Source organism: Colletes latitarsis, chromosome 4, assembly GCF_051014445.1.
Source record: "Colletes latitarsis isolate SP2378_abdomen chromosome 4, iyColLati1, whole genome shotgun sequence".
Classification (NCBI taxonomy): domain Eukaryota; kingdom Metazoa; phylum Arthropoda; class Insecta; order Hymenoptera; family Colletidae; genus Colletes; species Colletes latitarsis.
Window position 1 is genome coordinate 42,388,120 of NC_135137.1, and position 18,637 is coordinate 42,406,756.

Genomic DNA, 18,637 nt, shown 5'->3' on the forward strand with positions numbered 1-18,637 from the left:
GGTGCCACGGTAATGCGAGTTTTCGAGAAGTTCCAGGTGCCATCCGACCAAACGCCGATCTCGAAAGTCGTTGACACCTATCCCAAAATTTTAAGATTTCAGGTGCTCGATATAGGTGGTCGTATTTTGCAATATGAGAGTTATAGACAAATCATCGAGAAAACGGGGAGAAGGCAAAATTATACTCAAAGCTTGGCTTCCGGGGTTCCAGCAAGAGCACGACGCGTCTCGTCGCAACGTAATGTTTCATCCGCCATTCGTATTCACTAGGCGCGGCTCCGTGAACGCGTAAAAACCATCGTAAATCCGAGTTATACGCGTTATGGCGGCGTATCAATGTGCTTGCGAGACGTACGCGCGTCCGTCGTGATTTCGATATAGTTTTTTCGGGCTCGGTTGTTCCTCGCGGTACGTAATAACACGGATAGGGGTGTTTCGTGCCGCTAACGAACTATTTTCAAACCCTCGTCCAATCTGATCTCGAAAATACGAGCCGTAGCCAAAACAATGCCTTGAACGAGTGGCGGTTCGATCCTGAAATTTAGCGAAACTCAACATCTCAAAAAAAAAAGAAGCAAAACTTTTGGATTTCCTCCTCGAATAATTTAGAACTCAAATAAAAAAGAAGGTAATCGTCGAGACTCCATTTCTTCGAGCGGAAATATTAACGCGACACGGAAAAGAAACGTTTCGAGAGTCGGAAGTCGCCGAGTAAATTTTATTTATAGAAGTTAGCAGTTCGTTCTTATCGGTGGTGAGGGTGGGACGGCGATATATCCGGCCGAAACAAGGGCCAATCGAGTGGAAAATGGAGTGCGCGATTTCCAGCGATCAGCGAAAACGCTCGGTATGATAAGGGAAAGGAACGGTCGCTCGCGGTGAGAACGATAACGGCAAGGAGGTTGCCAAACGATAAGGAACACCTGACTTTCCATTTGTTTTCCATTATTATAGCGCGGCAGCTGGTCCCGTCGCGTCGTTGCAATATATCCGGTATACGGTCGCTGTCCTGGAATCGGACGACGATACGGCCCGGAAGCGAATAACGTCGAGCCGCGTCGTGGAACAGGAGTTGGAACGGAAACGGCAACGTGTTCAGATAAACGCGCTCGCGACGTTGCACACGCATTAGCTACGTTATCGGATACACGTGTCCTAATGTCTATAAAACGACGGGCACTGGTCGTCATTCAAAAGCCATTTCGGACGAAAGCGTCTCCTCCCGATGGAATGGAAACGTTCTCGCGTCCCTCGAGGAGCGCCAGGACGAAGGAGCGTCGTTTAAAGTTGCAACGTCGAACTTCAAACGACGAGATCTTCGAGGGATGCGCCCGAGTCTCCGAACGAACATTACGAAGCGAAATAAACGATCGTCGAGAATCGCTGTTTTAGAGAAAGAATAGAAAGCTGGTACGTGCAATAATTGCAATGTCAATCGTCGAAATAAGTATCGAAGGTATTCGAGGGTTTGTGTATTCACCAAAAATGGTTGTATTTGACCCCAGAACCTAGAAATAATTTTTTTAGAACGATTTGAAATTTTTTTTTTTTGCCGAAAAATTTTCCGGTCGGTATGGAACTTTAAACGTTAATAAGTTTTTAAGGAAGCCTCAATCAAAAAATTGGTGTTCTCGATTTTCGTCTTATTTTGGCCTGTAGAATCTCCGATTCAAATTTTTCCCGGAAGTAGCCGAACACCCTGTATAATTAAGCATTGCTGGGATCCTTGGAATATATTAGGAGTTACGAACTTTATTAGTTCGATAATAATGTTAGAAATTTCATAGACTAGTTGTTTACCATCAAAGTGACTGTTGTTAGAGAGCGTGTCGAGAATTGGGACATTTGGTCACTGCAGTATCTCAACACTAGTATGAATTATTCAAGCTACTCGGAAAATCGATTTTATTTTATCCATTTTAGCCAATAGAGTGACAAATACGGCATCTTTCGACGAACATGTAGTTATTCTTAGACGTACTTCTTGAGCAGTGCCAGCTATATTTGACGGTGCTCGACATTTTTTTTCGAACTATCCGATAACGCTTCCGCACCGCTTTCGGAGAAACTTTTTCTATTACAAAGCCATGCCACCGAATTTTAATTGCTCTTGAGTGGACCGCGGATGTTTGTGCACGCACGGCGTACGCGAATATGCAAAACGTATGCAAAATGTATGCAAAATATATACAGAATAGATGCACTTACATGTACTTATGCAAAATATGCAAAACGAGATATACATTATTGAAACCCTCGAAAGACGAAATGAATGTCTGTTTAGGTCCTGCTTTTGTCAATTAATTTCAACCAAGTATACATTTGTACAAGCGTTCAGTTCCTCCACGATAAGTTTATCATCACGTTAGATTACTCTTCCAAAACTGCTTTCCGTCATATTTTCATACTATTTCTGACTTTTACTTATTCAGAAAATTTTAATTTCGTATATTGAAATGAACAAAAACGTAAATGATTCGAACATTTAATGAATATATTAAATTAAGTATGCATAGCTAGCAATTATTGGATAATTTTCTATAATTATAAGCAATATACGGAACAAGTTAATAACTTTGATCACATTAATTATCTCTGTTATATTCAGAGATATGGAAAAACTTCATTTACGGGAGTCGCGCGGCATCGAGGGACCCATAACGTACCAGTAACAATTTTTTATGACTGTCTTCTTTAAACGGTTCGCCTCGACTGTGATAGCAGGTATTTAAAAAAATGTTAACCAGCTATTTCTTATCCGAACGTTAACTCTTTACTTTATGTTACGCCCCGTTACTTAACTTACGCGTTTAAAGATTGGTATCCTCGTCGTTTTAGGCTGCGCAAGACGTACAAAGCGTACGCTATTTTATCCAACGCATCGAATTAGAAGCTGCGACAACGAAATTAAATTAACTTCCAGTTCCAGAGAAAAGTGGATAGCACGAGCATGCTCAGTTAATTAGACTTTGCGATCTCCGGGTTCGAATCCTCCTCGCTTTAGGCATCGGGAGACATCCGAAGTTTCGCCAACTCGGCCAATCTCGGTGCACTTCCACGAAGCACGTTCAACGTTTAAAAACAGTGGCTCGAACCTTTCCTGCTCTCGCGAAACTCTCGCCACCCCCGTAGCGCCCATAAATAATTAAGTGTCAAGTTTTCGCCCTCTAGTCTTCGTCCTAAAGTCGAACGATTTCGCTTCAAAGTTCCGAGCTCCTGCTTGATAATGCGCGGCCCCGAATCGCCTAACAAATTCCCAACCCTTGGCTCTTTGCGCGTTCCTTGAAAACACTGTGCAGCCGAACGGCAAAGCACGGACGCGAGGCGTCGCCCGTCCCATCGGTTGAAAGTTGCTCGCGCTTTTAGCTCGATTCCACGCTCATCAACGACCGCCATCTTCCTCGCTCCGCAACAGGTCCACGATCGGCGGGCGGCTCCTTTTATCGAGAATTTTCTGTTTGCCCTCGCCATTCGAGCGTCTTCGTCCTTTGTCGTCGGCGTCTTTCAGCGAGCAAATAGTGGAAACTGCAATATCTTCGACGGGAGATTGTTATTTCCCGTAACTTTGTTCCCGAGATCCCGTTCGTCACGGTTGCAATAGCTCGCGATTTCGAACGACAAAATCTAGCCGGCACGTCGCTCGAAAGGATACTGATAAATCAAGAATGGAAAATTCGTCGAACTTTGAATTTAAAATTTCAATACGTTGAATCGTTTTAAACATCTTTAAATAATATCTATTTAAGTGTCTACGACATCAATACGAACGAAAATCATCCCTTAACGTTAAAAGGTGAAAATTTAATTCGACTTTAGGGATCGGTGGGAAGTTGAAGTTTTCTCGTTCTGAGAAATCGTGCACGCTGTAGAACGGAACGCGGAAAAATTAGCCAGTCGGTCGAAACAATCATTCCGTGGAGCATTGTTCCGGTAAACCGTGTCGTCCCGACTATTCCAGCCATCCGGACCCCTGGAAGACTCGATGTAGCCGAATTGGGGTTACTGGGTTCGAGGAGGACCGTTTCCTCGAATGCCAGCAGGGCTGCATAGCAGTCCGCATAGTGATGCCTTGGAACCGAGTCGAACCGAGGTGTCCGGCCGGAAACGTCCCTTTCGAGGCGTTCACCTTTCAGAAACCAAACGGAATTCTTCGCGCGTTCGAGCGACTCACGTACTCCAATCCTCTTCAAGGCGACAGCACTCTCGCGAGGAAGCGATTAACGGCGAAGAAAAAAAGAATTATGAAAAGACACGACCCGATAGGCCGTACAGCACACAATCGTCTCCGGAGTCCAAGGGTTCTTTCACGTACCACGGAAGGGAACAACGTTTCTAGGGACGCAGGCTTACCGTGATTTTAACAGTTTCATTTATTGCTTGGCGAGAAAGAATTATTCGTCAGCAACGTTCCTCCCAGAATTTTCTCGCTGAACGTTCCCACCAATTTATTGTTCTCCTCCTCGGCAATTTGTAATATTAATTTTGAACACGCGAAGGCATTTTGAAGCACGAAAAGTACATTTATTGACAACTTTTCAATTTCCATGTATTATCGTACCGTTAGTTGGTTTTTACTTTGTGAATTTATTTAGTTATCAGTCGTGACTAATATTCTGTCAGTTTATAGGCTAACGAATTTACGAAAAACTGAACTCAGTGGAGAAAAGATAAAAAGATAAGGATGAACTTATTTTTATAAATTCGTGATCGATATTCCTTGATCGAAGGATATCGAGATAAATTGATGGAAATTTGCGGCGAAAGAGTGCTGGACAGAACGTTGCCGTTAAATAATTGTCGTGATTTTTGTTGGTATATTTTTTTTTTCTTCTCGATGCATGGCAAATGGACGAAACCGATTCAACCGCAACCAGAACGTATTCGCGGGCACGGTTTCTTTCGTTCGCGTGAAATTATACAGGGAAGAGCACGTTTCTCTCCCGTCCGACGTTTAATCATCGCCAAGTTAATGCGTCGACGAGCCGGGTAAGGCAAGACAAAACGAAAGAAAAACAAAGAACGAGAGAGTACCTTCGTCGTTGATATTTTTTTCTTTACTCTCTTTTCTCTGTTCATCGTTTAGTTATTCTGTACATCCTCACGTTCATCAGCATTTTGTAAAGAAGTTCGATGTAGTACCCGAGCGTTGAGCGAGCTGAATTTAATTAGAATTAGACACGTTTTGTTGTACGGCCGTTTCGTTTCTGCGAACGGTTCTTATTTTCGTTTCATTTTTTACCTTCTTATTCTTTTCGTTTGGTTTCGTTGTTTGTTTACGCGTGTTCGTTAGTTAGAGTATCATCTACTTCTTTGATTGTACTTTGTAGCGGTTTCGTGTACCGAGAGATACTTATTGTGCTCGTGCAATGCAACAAATGTCTGTGACAGATGTAAAGCATGCGTTCGCGTAGTTAACGTTTCTGGTTCATACGTTTCTCGTAATAATTTTTCTCACTCATGGTATTTTTCATATACATATCAATACGATATTGCTATATATTATATATATATACATATATAAATACGAGCAACTTGGAATGACGATGGAAGAGAATGTTGGAAGCAACGTTTTATATACATTTACTGTGTGCCTCGAGTTTTTGCGTGTTTTTTACCTTCGTACTGATTACAAGTAACATTATTTGAGATAGGTTTGCGTTGTTCGTACGTTGTTCTTTAAATCGATCGTTATTACATTATATATTCACGTAATCTTTTTTACTTGGAATGATGCCTGCCTGTGTTTCGTTATATTTTTTGAATAATTCTTGCATGAGACACGTTAAACCAGCCACGGTATACTTTATCCCGTACAATTTTTTGAAGAAATACTCTCCCTTGTTTGATAAGATCAATCGATAAGTTCCCTCCTGATTATTTTCTTCTTTATTTTCCCTTCGTTTTAATTAACGTACATTATGTTCACCACTTTCGAGATTCTGTTGCTGAATACACATTCAGTTCACCACTTAACGAAGAATACGTTTCCACGAAACCAGCACGATTTTATTTACGTTAAGAACGCACGTACTTTCCATTTCCCTCCAGTTTTCAATGGTTTCATTCAGCCGTTCGTTCGTTATTTTAATTGCTGCTCGAAGTTTCTTCCTGGTAATTAGTTTCCTCTTGATTGAGACAACGAATGAGTAAACATTTCCATCCCTTCGATACGACATCGTCAATTCAAGTAATCCAAACACAGACAACGTCGGCTCTGTTGACACACAGTTGTTGTTTTACACACTTAGCGATACGTAAGTATGCAGTACATCGAACCCGTTGGGAATTGCATGCGTTTCTCACAACACGATTACGTAAATACAACAGCCACACGCGACAGTGAAAACAAGTAGCTGATCGACGATCCCCGTCGACGGAAACTTCCGTACGATATTCCGTCTCTGGCGAGCGACATTCGCGAGAACAATGGCTAATTAAACCGACAAAGGATGATCTTTTTCGCGTCAAACGATGGAGAACGAATCGATTGATTTTTCGTGCGTCGTAGGCAGTACCGACATCGAATATTTCATACTCAAATTATAGGGGGAGAAAGACAAATATACCGGGCTTCGATTCTCTGTAAGGCAGACTTGTCGTACAAAATATTTTTAACTTCATCTACGTACTATCGTTAGTTTACAATTTGTGTACTTGACAGATTTTTAATAAATCTTTCCTCGAAAATTAAATTTTGCACGGGAAAATAATTCGTCGGACAATTTTTCCATGCTTTATTGCAGCGAACCATTGTTTATGTAAAGTGGGTCAGGTTGAATGGTACGTAGGGTGATTTATTGGACAAAAGTGAATATAAAATGTTACTGTGATTTTTTTGTGCCAGCCTTCGATTTAAAGAAATTTGATTCTGAAAATTTGTCAGGTACGATTATAATGTCTGACCATTATTCGATATTACTACTTAAATACTTGGATTATAATGGAAAAAAATTAATTTCAACGTGTTATCGTTTATTTTTAAGTACTCTGGATATGCTAATATCGATGAAGAACAAGTAGGACCGCCGCGGATGTCAGTAAACGGGAGCGCAAGTAGAAATATCGAGGAATGGTCAGACGCATCAGATGTCAGAGTTCGAAATCGATTTTCTCGACATCGGAGGCTCGTATCAGAAAATTCTGTTCTACATTTTCGATGTATTTTGGTACAACTAACACCGTACACTCAGTTGTATCACGCGTTTGCGTTACCCTGCATTTCTACGACGATGCAAAGTGGAATAGGTATAAACCTGTTACAATGTACCATCTAACTTTACTACCTGTACTGTCATTGTTTAAAAAAACTTTCTCTACAACAACTATATACATTCTCGAGTTCATAACATAAATTCAAGAATCGTGAGCTCTAAAAATTAAATATATAGGTGCCTCGAAGAAGATCGATCCTACAAGAACCATCGTGCAACCTAGCTCGTTAACGAGGCCCGTGGAAACCGTGTCTTTTTAACGTCGAAAGTGGAGAAAATATTTCAGGCGTTGCAGTGTGTACAAAAAGATCCATCGGTCGCCAAGTCTGCCTTTAAAGGGTTCAATTTGTTCTCCGAAACGAAGCCCGGGAGGCGCGCAAAAACGATCAGATGTTTCGTCCGGGCGAAACGAAGCATTGTCAGCGGGCGGAAGCGTTCTCGCGAGGCCGTCGTAAGGAAAGACGGCAAAGGCGGTGTACAATGCTCACGGACGCCGTAATTGACGGCGATTCGTGTTCTCGTGAACGGGGCCCCGACAGAGGCGTCGTCGACGGGAATCGTTCGAGATCGCGCTCCGGATGAAACGCACGTCCGAAGCGAATCGGCCAGCCAGAAGATTTTAAGCCAATTGGATCGTATTTTTAGTGCCGCCGCGGTGGACGGTGGAACCTATCGACCAGAACGCCGTTGTAGGTCACGGCGTCTCCATCTCCTGTCAGGCTAAAGGATTCCCCATTCCGACTGTGACTTGGAAGCAATCGATCGGTAAGTCACGACTCCTTGAAGCTGGGCTCCCGCTGCGACCCGGCCTTCCTCGGGCTGCGTTCTGAAAAACGCGTCCAATCTTGCTCTGTAAATCGCGAAACGCGACAGCCAACGTCTCCGTCGTCCCCCAAGAACATGGACTTAGTTGTTTGATGTTTTCCCAGTATTTCCTCCGCGTGTCCTCGTCCTAGTTGTTTCCTTTTGCCGGGAATCTTGTTGAGATCTCTTCGGACCAGTGCTTTCCAACGCGGGGACTTATAATACAAGATGGACGCGACGTCTTGTCGCACAGAGAAACGTTAAGCATCTTTTCTTTATTAATGTATTAGCCATCGAAGCTCGCTTGCAGGAGTCTTGATATTTTCTTTGTTCTTGGAAATATTTCACTTATAATTATTATTCATAACCGGTTCTTCGTTCTAATTATAACACTTAGGTTCCCTGGTTCTGTCGAGATTCCAATTCTTCGTAAGACTAAACAAGTCGTGTTTGATTTTCGCGGATCTTGGGATCCAAGGATCTTGTTCGATCCCTAGAAGTCATAAATTGTACGAAGGTCGAGTGAATCTGAGCCGTCTGGCTTCGAATTTTCCCACGAAATCTGCCTCGTCGTTGGTGAACCCGTTTATTATCAGCCTGCTTTTCCTCGGAACCGCGCTTGTTAGTTCTGACTTCCGACGATGCGCTCTATTGCTCTCGTAGGTTATTTCCACCGTACGAAGAAGTTCCCGTGGGACTTTGAAATGACAGGACGAGACGTCTGATGCTTTTAAAGCGCAATTTTATTTCTCCCTCGCAGCATTGGTGCCACTTAATAAGCGGTATTCGATGCTTCCGCTTTGATAGATTCGTTTCCTTTGCGAGTCATGCCCGCGTCGATTTTACGCTACCAACTACCGCTGGCTGATCCTTATTAGCAGCCCTTATTCGTTTTACGCTTCTTCCGTAATGGTTCCCGTTCGTACACGGAGAATTCTGAGCATTCAAGACCCTCTACCGGTCCCCTTTAATCGGCGGGATCAACGTATCTTCCTTCGTGGCGCGAATCGTCGTTAACGAAAATGCTCGTTTTTAATAGATGTAGTGAAAGAAAAATATTTACGTAACGAAGAGTTGCCTAATTGGTACCTTTTGACCCTTTCAAAGTAATTCCTACTATTTTCGTTGAATCCAGAGAAGATTTAAATGAAAAGACCACTTAATTAGCGTAAGTATTAACTGTATATTTAATTCTAAGACTTAGAAATTTACAGTTCTGTTTGACAAGTCGAGCATAAGATGTTCGTTCGATGTGTTGTTTTGGGTATTTTATTCGATCGAATCGACGAGGAGGGATCGAGCAAATAAACGTTAATGCTCGACGATTCCTCGCGACGTCTCCATTTGGGACGCTTGTTTCACTTTTCGAATTTATTGCGAGACATCGGTTACCGGCGAGGGTAATGAAATCGTTTGCCACCGATCTTCCTCCTTTGTTTCTGTCTCAATATTCTCTTCCCTAACAACTCCAATAACTTTCGACGACTTTTGCGCCGATCCGGGCGTTCGTCGTTTTCATTAAGTTACACCTGTCGGGTAGTATTTAACCGGAGGGCGGCTGGGCGAAGGGATCCATCAGAAATTTCGCTGAGCGGGCGTTTCCAGACGGCCTCATTCAGCTCGAAATAAGCCCTTCGCTCTATAAAGCGACGGTATAATTAGTTTCATCGGTTCGTCGATCGCGAACATTATATTGCGTCGCTTTGGGAATGGAATACTTCCTCTTCGTTCGTGGCTCGTTTGGTTCGAACGGGGGCATTTTTTATTCTTCGTTTATTCCGATTTCGTGGTCGAGCGTACCGAGCGTGCCCTTTTAACTTCCCCGTTTAAATATCTCGGTAGATACGGAGAAATATTTCGCACAAAACGTATTATCGAGAGGTAAAAATTAGAAGCACGGATTAAAAAAATTAAGATTTTGCTGAATATTTTATTAAAAATCACAAAGTCTTTCTCCGAATGGAATGTTCGGTATTTAATGGATTAACAGGCAACTCGCTGTTGTTCAGAACCGCAATGTGATGTATAGTACGACTACACATTCCGCGAATACTGTATCTTTTCACGCAACACCGAGCTTTCTTTGGACATTTACCCGTTTTCCCAGTGTTTATTGTATCGGAAAGAATGTCGGGTGACGTTGATCTGACGGCGTAGCAGCGTTCCCTTGTCGAAAGAAGAAAACGCGACACAGTGAATTCCGACCGATACTCTAATACCGAAGAGCATTCTGTAACGTCATAAACGTGCAACCCGTGACACAGGATTCCTTCTCCTACAGGTTGACACCTAACGTTCTCGCTCCAACGATATCCATTTCTTTCGAAAATATGGAAAAGTGTCGCGAGAAGGAACTGTTCGGTACAAAGAAACAAATTTCATTGACAGATCCCACCCTTCAAAATCGTGCATATATACTTTTCTTATTTAAAAGAGATATGTCTTCTCGTTTCTCATTTCGCAAACATTAATGTTTAATATCAGACGTTTCCATTTAGATCGAGTCATCTTTAGTATTGCATTATTCAGTCTTTGCGTAGTTGTACCAGTAGTTTCCAGACGATTTAACCAGCTTAATCGACCTAAAATACGCTATGTTTTCTTATTATATCTTCAGAGAAAGTTATAAAAATATACTTGAAAATTTTCGCTGTGAAACTTGTATTACTTTTTGTTATATTAGACATTAACCAAAGTTTATGATCCGTCAGGGCGCTTTGTGGGCGACACGAAGCTCAAATTGTAAGGTTTGATAAGTGGAAAGTTTCAAGCAGAACGTTTTATCATAAAAAGTTGTAAAACATTAAAATCGTAACGAGTTTCGCAGGTTCCAAGAAATTCACATCGTTTGCGACTGCTTTAGTGGTGAACTTGGATCGAATCCAATGCGGTTGTTGAATATTTCTTTTTATATCGTTTCATTTTAAAATTACTTTTTATTTCCCCTACCTCTTTCCTCGACAGTATAGGATATAAAAACTGTGAAGCACTATAATATTCGCGTATCGATATACGAACGTAATTGCTTCGTAGAATTTCTTACGTTGCAAGCTAGAACTGGATTTAATTTAATTTAAAATAAAGCATCTGTAAATTTTTTACACGGATGAATTACTTGTTTGGTCAGCCCAGACCACCATTTAAACCAGCGAATTTCGTTTTCTAAACCACGCCGTCCTAATCGATTGGATTATCCAGGCTATCGAAAATTTGCCTTTTCCCTCTTGAACTCACTGTTCCAAATCTGTCGGTCCCGGTAATACGTATAATATTTTCTTTAAAATTCAAAGCATCCTACGTAAGGTAAAAGAATCGATCGGTTAGTTTGGTCAGGCCAGACCACCATTTAAACCAGGGAATTTCGTTCCCCAAACCACGACTTTCTCTTTAAACTCAATATTCCAAAACTATCGATAATCTAACCCAGTAATCTTGCTTATTTTTCTAAGTTCAAAACATCCTCTGTAAAGTGAAAGCATCGATCGATCAATTTATTCAACCTAAACCCACGGATTAAACCTGTTTCCTTTTTTAAAATCAACAGGCTCTCTCACGAGCTCAGTGTTCCAAAATTGTTGGTTCCAGTGCTATAATTTGTTCATTAAAATTCAAAGCACCCTGCGTTGGGCGAATCGATCGATCAGTTTGGTCAACCTACACTCTTACTTGAACCCACGAATTTCATTTTCTAACCCGAGCCATCCTAATCGATTGGATCACCCAGGCTGTTGACAATTTCCTCTCGAGTTTAACGTTCCAAAACTGTCGATCCCAGCACCGTCGTCGCGAATCCCGTTAATATTAGTACCAGAAGCGCAAATTAGCGTAACGGAACGCATTCGACGAGTAATGGCTGGTCCCTTGGAACATTTAGGCGAAACTCCAGGCGACTACAGAGAACTAGGATACAGTGGCACGGAGGGAGCCGGGGTTGCCGAGAACGGGTCCTTGGCGATCCCACGAGTAACCAGAGATCACGCCGGATTCTATCTGTGCCAGGCGAGCAACGGCATTGGCCCCGGTCTCAGCAAGCTCATTCGGCTAACAGTTCATGGTAAAATATTCACGCAACACGGAGTTACCGTCGGGCTGGATCTGTGTCAGCCGTCGAGCTCACGAACTTGGGATTCCAGCCACGGAATTCTTCGTTCCGCGACCAAAATTCGGCTCACGAGCCCAACGATCCAGGGAAATGCCCGCAGGAAGTGTTTCTTACCGAGATGTGTGCCACGAAAACGCGCGTTCCCACGAAGCTTGTTACCCGGAAGCTATTGCTACGAGACGTGGCATTTACTGGATAATTTCTGTTAGCCTCTGTTGCGAATAATTTCTTTCCTTATTGTATGATAATGCGTTATGTGGTGAAGAATTCTGGTACTTAGTTATGATCGTGAAAATAGCGAATCCTTTTCCAAATCTCGAACCGACAGTAGGTTTCCTAACAAGCTGAACACGTAGCAATCAGGATATCTAACACACCCTGACTTTGTTACCTCAACTTAAACTCATCGCGCGAGTTAATCTATATCCACTGGTCGCACGGGATTAAATTAGATTATTGCAACCCATGCAACGAAGTTGCGTTCGCATCGCGATATTACTGATCCCGACTAACTACGCTTAACATCGTTTGCATCTAAACCACATAATTTTTGTTTCCGTGTACCATGAAACGCGTGTAATATTTTAGAGCGTCATTAATCCTGGAACGCAACGCCCGCGTAGTACGTAACTTTGTTAACACTAGAGAATTCTACGTCTCGATTACGGAAAATATGTTGCACTTTACGTGGTCGAAAGAAGAAATATTCGAAAGATTAAATTTCTATCATAGACCCGGTATCGAATACGGCTTCTACTTTGCAATTTATCGGAGCGTAAACGCGTTTCATAAAAATTGCAAATAAATCGATGATAAAATGGAGCGGGGTATGCGATGGCCTGCTATGTATAACGTTCCAGGTTTAATGTTTCGCACCCGAGTTCGCGGAAGGAAATTTAATGAATTTCCCAGCTCGCCGCGAAAAAGTTCTGAAATTAACGATTAACCGCTCGAAGGTCCAACTTCGACGAACGAATTGTGCAAGTTTCGCGTCTTCGGTGGGGAATCGATAAACTCCTTTCGCGACGATACGGTTCTTCCGCACACTCTGGCGGGCATTTCCTCGACAGAGGAACGAACGGACGGAAATTAATCCGCGATTCCTGGTACAGCGGGCCCTCAGATATCGGTGAAAACGAGACAGGAGTCGGTGCGACGAGGGGAAAGCGTGACTCTACGCTGCGAGGCCGAAGGAGACGCTCCTCTTGATCTGAGCTGGCGTGCACGTGACAGCAGAGTCGATCCCAACTACGATGTTAGGTTTGTATCGAAATTAATCAAGCCCCTTCCCATCCATACTGCGAACCTCGCGTGGCTCCACGCCGCACGCACGATCGATGAGACTGACACTTCGATCTCCTACCGGGCACCGGAGGGCACATGTTAATTACAACGGAAGTCGCTCGAGACAGGCCAAATAACGTGACGCAAGGGACTAAGAAGAAACGCCATCCGACGAAATTAGTCCTCATCGAAACGAATTTACAACGGTCTTGGTCTGTGTTTAAATAGACGGGTCAAAAACTTTCGACTGTTAAAACTACCGGGAAAAAGCGGAATGTAACGTCAAATTAAAAAATTTTATCAGAATTGGAATAAGTAAATTTATATTTTCAAAATTTCGAGGCACGAATATCCCGTGTTTTCTCAAAGTTTCGAAGATGGCAAGATACTCGTTGCCGAAAAAACGCGACGGTGATGGAAGCTATCTTTTCCCGAGAGTGCAAAGTAAGCGACTCGACGCTATGGTTGTCGAGTTTCCTTGTAACATTTTCCCAACAACGGCGCTCCTTCATCACGGAATTATACCGTTCATCCCTTGTTGCGGTTCCCGCTAACTTTCGCTCACGCAAAATTACTCCTGCACCGCGGGCGACGTTCATCAATAATTCCCCAGCGCAGCCTCGTCGACAATCTATCGAATCCCGCGGATCTGGCGCGTAGTTCGCGCACCACGCTGGCTGGAGCTTCATAGAATCGAAAAAACACAACAGAACCCGGCTAGAGCCGCGATCCATCACGTTACCACGCTGTGCTACTAGGCTCACGGCCGTCCAATCCCCGTGCAAGGTGTATTATACTCTGACAGGAAAGTGGACCCCAGAGAAAATTTCCTCATTCCTCCTATACTCGTTCCTTTGCAACTCGAACGACAAAGATTATGCAAATCGATTGCTTCAATTTTAGCACAGACAAGGTTGTAGTACATGGTTCATTCTTCCGATCAGGTACAACATAGATAACACGAAGTCATCGGGTCGCGTGATCTCCGATCTGCGGATCATCCAAGCGAATAACATCGACAGCGGCGACTACGTGTGCGTCGCGACAAACGCGTACGGTCACGCCAGGGCGACGATCCACTTGCTGGTCCAGGAACCACCGAATTTCCCACGGAACGTACACGTGTCCAAGCAGGGCAGTCGGTCTCTGACGTTGGCCTGGTCGTCGCCGTCCAGCGAGCAGGATCCAGCGCACGCCAGCTCGCCCATCACCAACTACATCGTCCAGTACAAGGAGGCCCAAGGTACGCTCCCCAGACTCGCTTTGTCCACTATTCTGTACACGACTGCCGCGATGTATTGGTCGACGCGCGCGATTATCGATCGAGAAACGCTGTCTGTCGTGGCATCCAGGTCGCAGGCTCCAGGAAGCTTCCCAAGTAATTATTTACAAAAACTTACGTCCCATCGACCAGCCTTCCCTCGTGATATATTAAGCAGAGTGTTCTACGAACCTAAAAAGTTCCATAAAAATCGAGGGGCAAACGTTTCGTGGATATTTTCCTTCGTAGCACGGTCTTGCAGTATAATCAACTATTTAATCGAATAAACGTTTCGACTGAATAATTAACACGGAGTTTCTATTCATCACCTATTACCGGAGCGAAATTCTGCTCACCTTTGACGCGCTGTCTTGAATTTAGCATAAGCGTCGTTTGAGCGTAAGCGTCCTCCGAGTCTCTCTGGGATTTCTTGCCTACGGCGGAACTAGCGAGAATCAAGCTTAATTCCGCGCGAAAATTTCTCTTTCCCGATTCTAACGCGATCCGTGCTCGTTCGAGCAATTTCGTCTCGCGCCTACGAGATACCGAAGCTCGTTCGTCAGCCACCCAGGAAGCTTCCTGCGACGTTGGACTCTGCCTCGAGGCACGAAGGCGTGTCTCGGTAGCGTGTACCGCGTCGTGGCTCCGATTGATCGCGGCCAAATATGCGTATTATGGCACAGTGCGCTCGATTGCGTCGCGGAGATCCGGAGTACGGAATCCTCCCACGCGTCCACACGCACCGCGTAGAGAACGTTAGACTCATTTTCATTAGATACGCATATTCATAGTGCACTCGTTGACGTTCCACGGCGCCGTCGTGCCTCTCCATGAAACAAACACAGGAATTACCGTCGGTGTTATCTCGCAGGAAAGAACAAATATTATAAGAGAGAACGGGGTATTGTTTCTGTAAATGGCGCTCTCGCAGCTGGCGAATTCAGAGTCGAATAGCTTTCGTTAAATTATGGCCAGAGCACTCCGCTGGTTCTCGTAGAAATTCGATGGAAGATTATATCAGAGTATTTCTCAAAAATTATTAGCATAAACACGCTCACGGATAGTTGGCTCTAGCCGTTTCTACGCTATTCCAAAGTACGACATCGAACATCAAACGTTCCAGTGGCCCGATAGAACAATGTACCGCAAGCGTTAAGAAGTTATCTAGTAACGAGACCAGAGAGTAAGAATCCGCAAACAGCCCGGATGTAGCCCAATTGCTGCTAGGCGGATCCTTGACAATTCGTACTGTATCTCCCCGCTATAATTAACCGTCGAACACGCTCTAGCGAAGTTCCAAGATACACATCTGCAACGGGAGCAAGAACTCCGCGACTTTGCAATTACACGGGTTGTCGTGTCTCCGGCATCCTGGCGCTAGTTTATTCCGACGCTGCGGGTAGCGAGGCTGCCAGGAACGGCCCCCGATGTTCTTTCCGAGATCAACGTGGCCGAGACGTAAGCCGATATCGTGAAGGTAACGGATACGCCAATGTACCCAGATTACCTTCTGGTGACCCGACTTTGGCGCGCCGAAAACGGAAAGCATCGTACGCGGAGCGCAGCGTCTCTCGAATCGGGCTCAACGTCCACGAAGGGCGACGGAGTGGTTAACGGGACGTGGTCAGATTTCGACTCGGGGTTAAGATCGATCGAGAGAACGAATTACGAAGACTTACAAGACAGTCCACTTCGCGGAGGAGCGAACGGATAACCGAGGATAGGTGATTTATCGCTTTGACATCCGCGGCAGGAAAAAGACTCTCCGGGAGCTGCTTTGGAATTCAAATTGCGACCTATTCCGTCGCTACGGGTGTTATCCGTCGCGTCGACGAGATACCCCTCCGAGTCCCTTGACTTTGCCCGACGTTCTTTGACTCGATCCTAATCATTTCCGAGAGATGAAACGCTCCGGATGCCTTATTGGTACATCGTAATCTTTGGAAAACTTTTCCCCCGTCTGACTTATTTACTGCCGTACTACTTACTTTTTCATGCCTGGCTTTCCGACGGATCCTCGACCGATTTCGCGAGCACAAGGCAGTCACGAACGGGACGTTTGGCTCGAGAATGTTTCTCGATGGTTCTTAGAGCGGATATCCGGATGTCTAGAATATTTTAAAAACGCTAAGCTCGTCGTGCGCGCGGCCACGCTGTCGACCGAATCGATTCCTTCCTCGACACGTAGCAACGAAAAAGTCCTTATAGATTTTTGGATATTTAGGGCAATATCCCGGAGAATCCGGCCATGTCGGAAAACTTGGGAGGAGAGGACTCGACTTGCCTCGGCCCTTACATATTTCACCGAACCAAAGCCGCCGTCTTTGCGCGGCAGGGCTAGCCGGGAGCAGCAAAATTCTTCGATTTTTTATTCAGTCTCGTAGATAGAATACTTTAATTTAAACCCTGTTCTTAAAATAAATTTATCAAAAGTTAAAGACTACGGGCAGGTACAGAGCGCGAGCAACACGAAGAACTGCAAATTGATGGTATAAATATTTCTTTATCAAAGTTCATAATTCTTTGTGCATTTTACCTTACTATTAGCCTAATATATGCCTACATAAAGATAGACCTGGTAATTAAAACCGTACGATGACCAAGGCTGTTTCATATTCAGTTTCCCACTAAGCGTTAAAGTGAATTCCAGCAAGGTGATTAATATTCTTTAATTAAGAAAGAATCTACAGAGAAGTTCGTGCTAAGCATACTTTTGGCTTTCAAATTTTCTAAAGGAGCTTTCAAAATTTATAGTAGCATTATTCTGAAATTCAAACACCTACTTTAAGACTGAAGTCTTTAGATATTTATTAGCATCGCCGTAAAGAAAAATTCAGAGTGGAAAACCTCTTTGAAATAATTCAATTATTAAACAAATAATTCCCATTTCAAATGCGCATCAAAGAAACCGAATCTCCATCAAATTCTAGTGTTCTGTTACTCGGTGTTGATTCCTCGATGACCATCGCAATATTTGAGAACCTACGATCGAATTTTCTGCGCAGCGTCACGATTCAATTTCAGTCTTCTTCGTTCGCTGAAAGTTTCTCGGATATTTTGATTGCTTTCCGAGCCGACTATAATTATCGTTTCATTATGACCGGCTTGTCGAAAGAAGTTTGATTCGCAGCATCTTGGCGAAGCCACATTAAGACTTCATTATTGGACTGTCAGGCTCGATCTCAAGTTTAATCAATACCTGCCGCGACTGGGGAGGCAATCGAGAGGTATGAAATTGTAGCGCAATATGGCAAACAATATACAATCAATCTACCAGCGATCGTGGCCGCAGGATCGTTCCTTTCCTACCTATCAATAAACTCCTCGATCCTTCCGCACCTTCCCCAAATTAATTCCACATTTTAATCTTCTCCTATATTAGTTAAATCAATGTTCGAGAATCCTGACGCGTTCGGATTCGACGCACCAAACCGCGAGGATAGAGATTTTGTTCGATAATAAAATTTTAATAAAACGACGAGCAGAGTCTTGCATCGATCCGCACGATCGATGAGAAAAAAGAACGACAAACAATCCAGCGCCGCGATTCTCAGCGACGAAACCAATTCGCGGCCCTCGGTTTTTACATTTTAATGGAAAAATTAATTTGCCCGTCCTTCGAGAGCCAGCTTCCTTCGGCTCGCGGTCTTCGTATCTATACAGGGTGTTCGGCCACCCCTGGGAAAAATTTTAATAGAGGATTCTAGAGACCAAAGCAAGACGAAAATCAAGAATACCAATTTGTTGATGGAGGCTTCGTTAAAAAGTTATTAACAATTAAATTCAAAATTTTCAAATCGTTCTAAAAAAATTATTTTCGGTTGCAGGGGTCGATTACAATCATTTTTGGTCATTACACATACTCCCGAATTCCTACTCAGTTTCGAGAAAAAAATTCCTTACAGAAAATCCAATTTCTGGCCAGAAATATCTGCCCGAATTTTCATGTGAATCTTTAAAACGTCGTAACTTCTG

At 43.7% G+C, this 18,637-nt stretch overlaps 1 protein-coding gene across 5 annotated transcripts in view; it reads left to right on the top strand.

The window, feature by feature from the left end:
• Positions 1-18,637, top strand: part of LOC143341237 (cell adhesion molecule Dscam2) — a 176,226-nt gene that overhangs the window by 138,490 nt on the left and 19,099 nt on the right. For all 5 annotated transcript variants that reach the window (XM_076763992.1, XM_076763989.1, XM_076763993.1 and 2 more), the window contains exons 12-15: positions 7,857-7,976; positions 11,890-12,069; positions 13,230-13,377; positions 14,346-14,644. In XM_076763992.1, the coding sequence (XP_076620107.1) occupies positions 7,857-7,976; positions 11,890-12,069; positions 13,230-13,377; positions 14,346-14,644 (747 nt within the window). The remainder of the gene's footprint in view (positions 1-7,856; positions 7,977-11,889; positions 12,070-13,229; positions 13,378-14,345; positions 14,645-18,637) is intronic.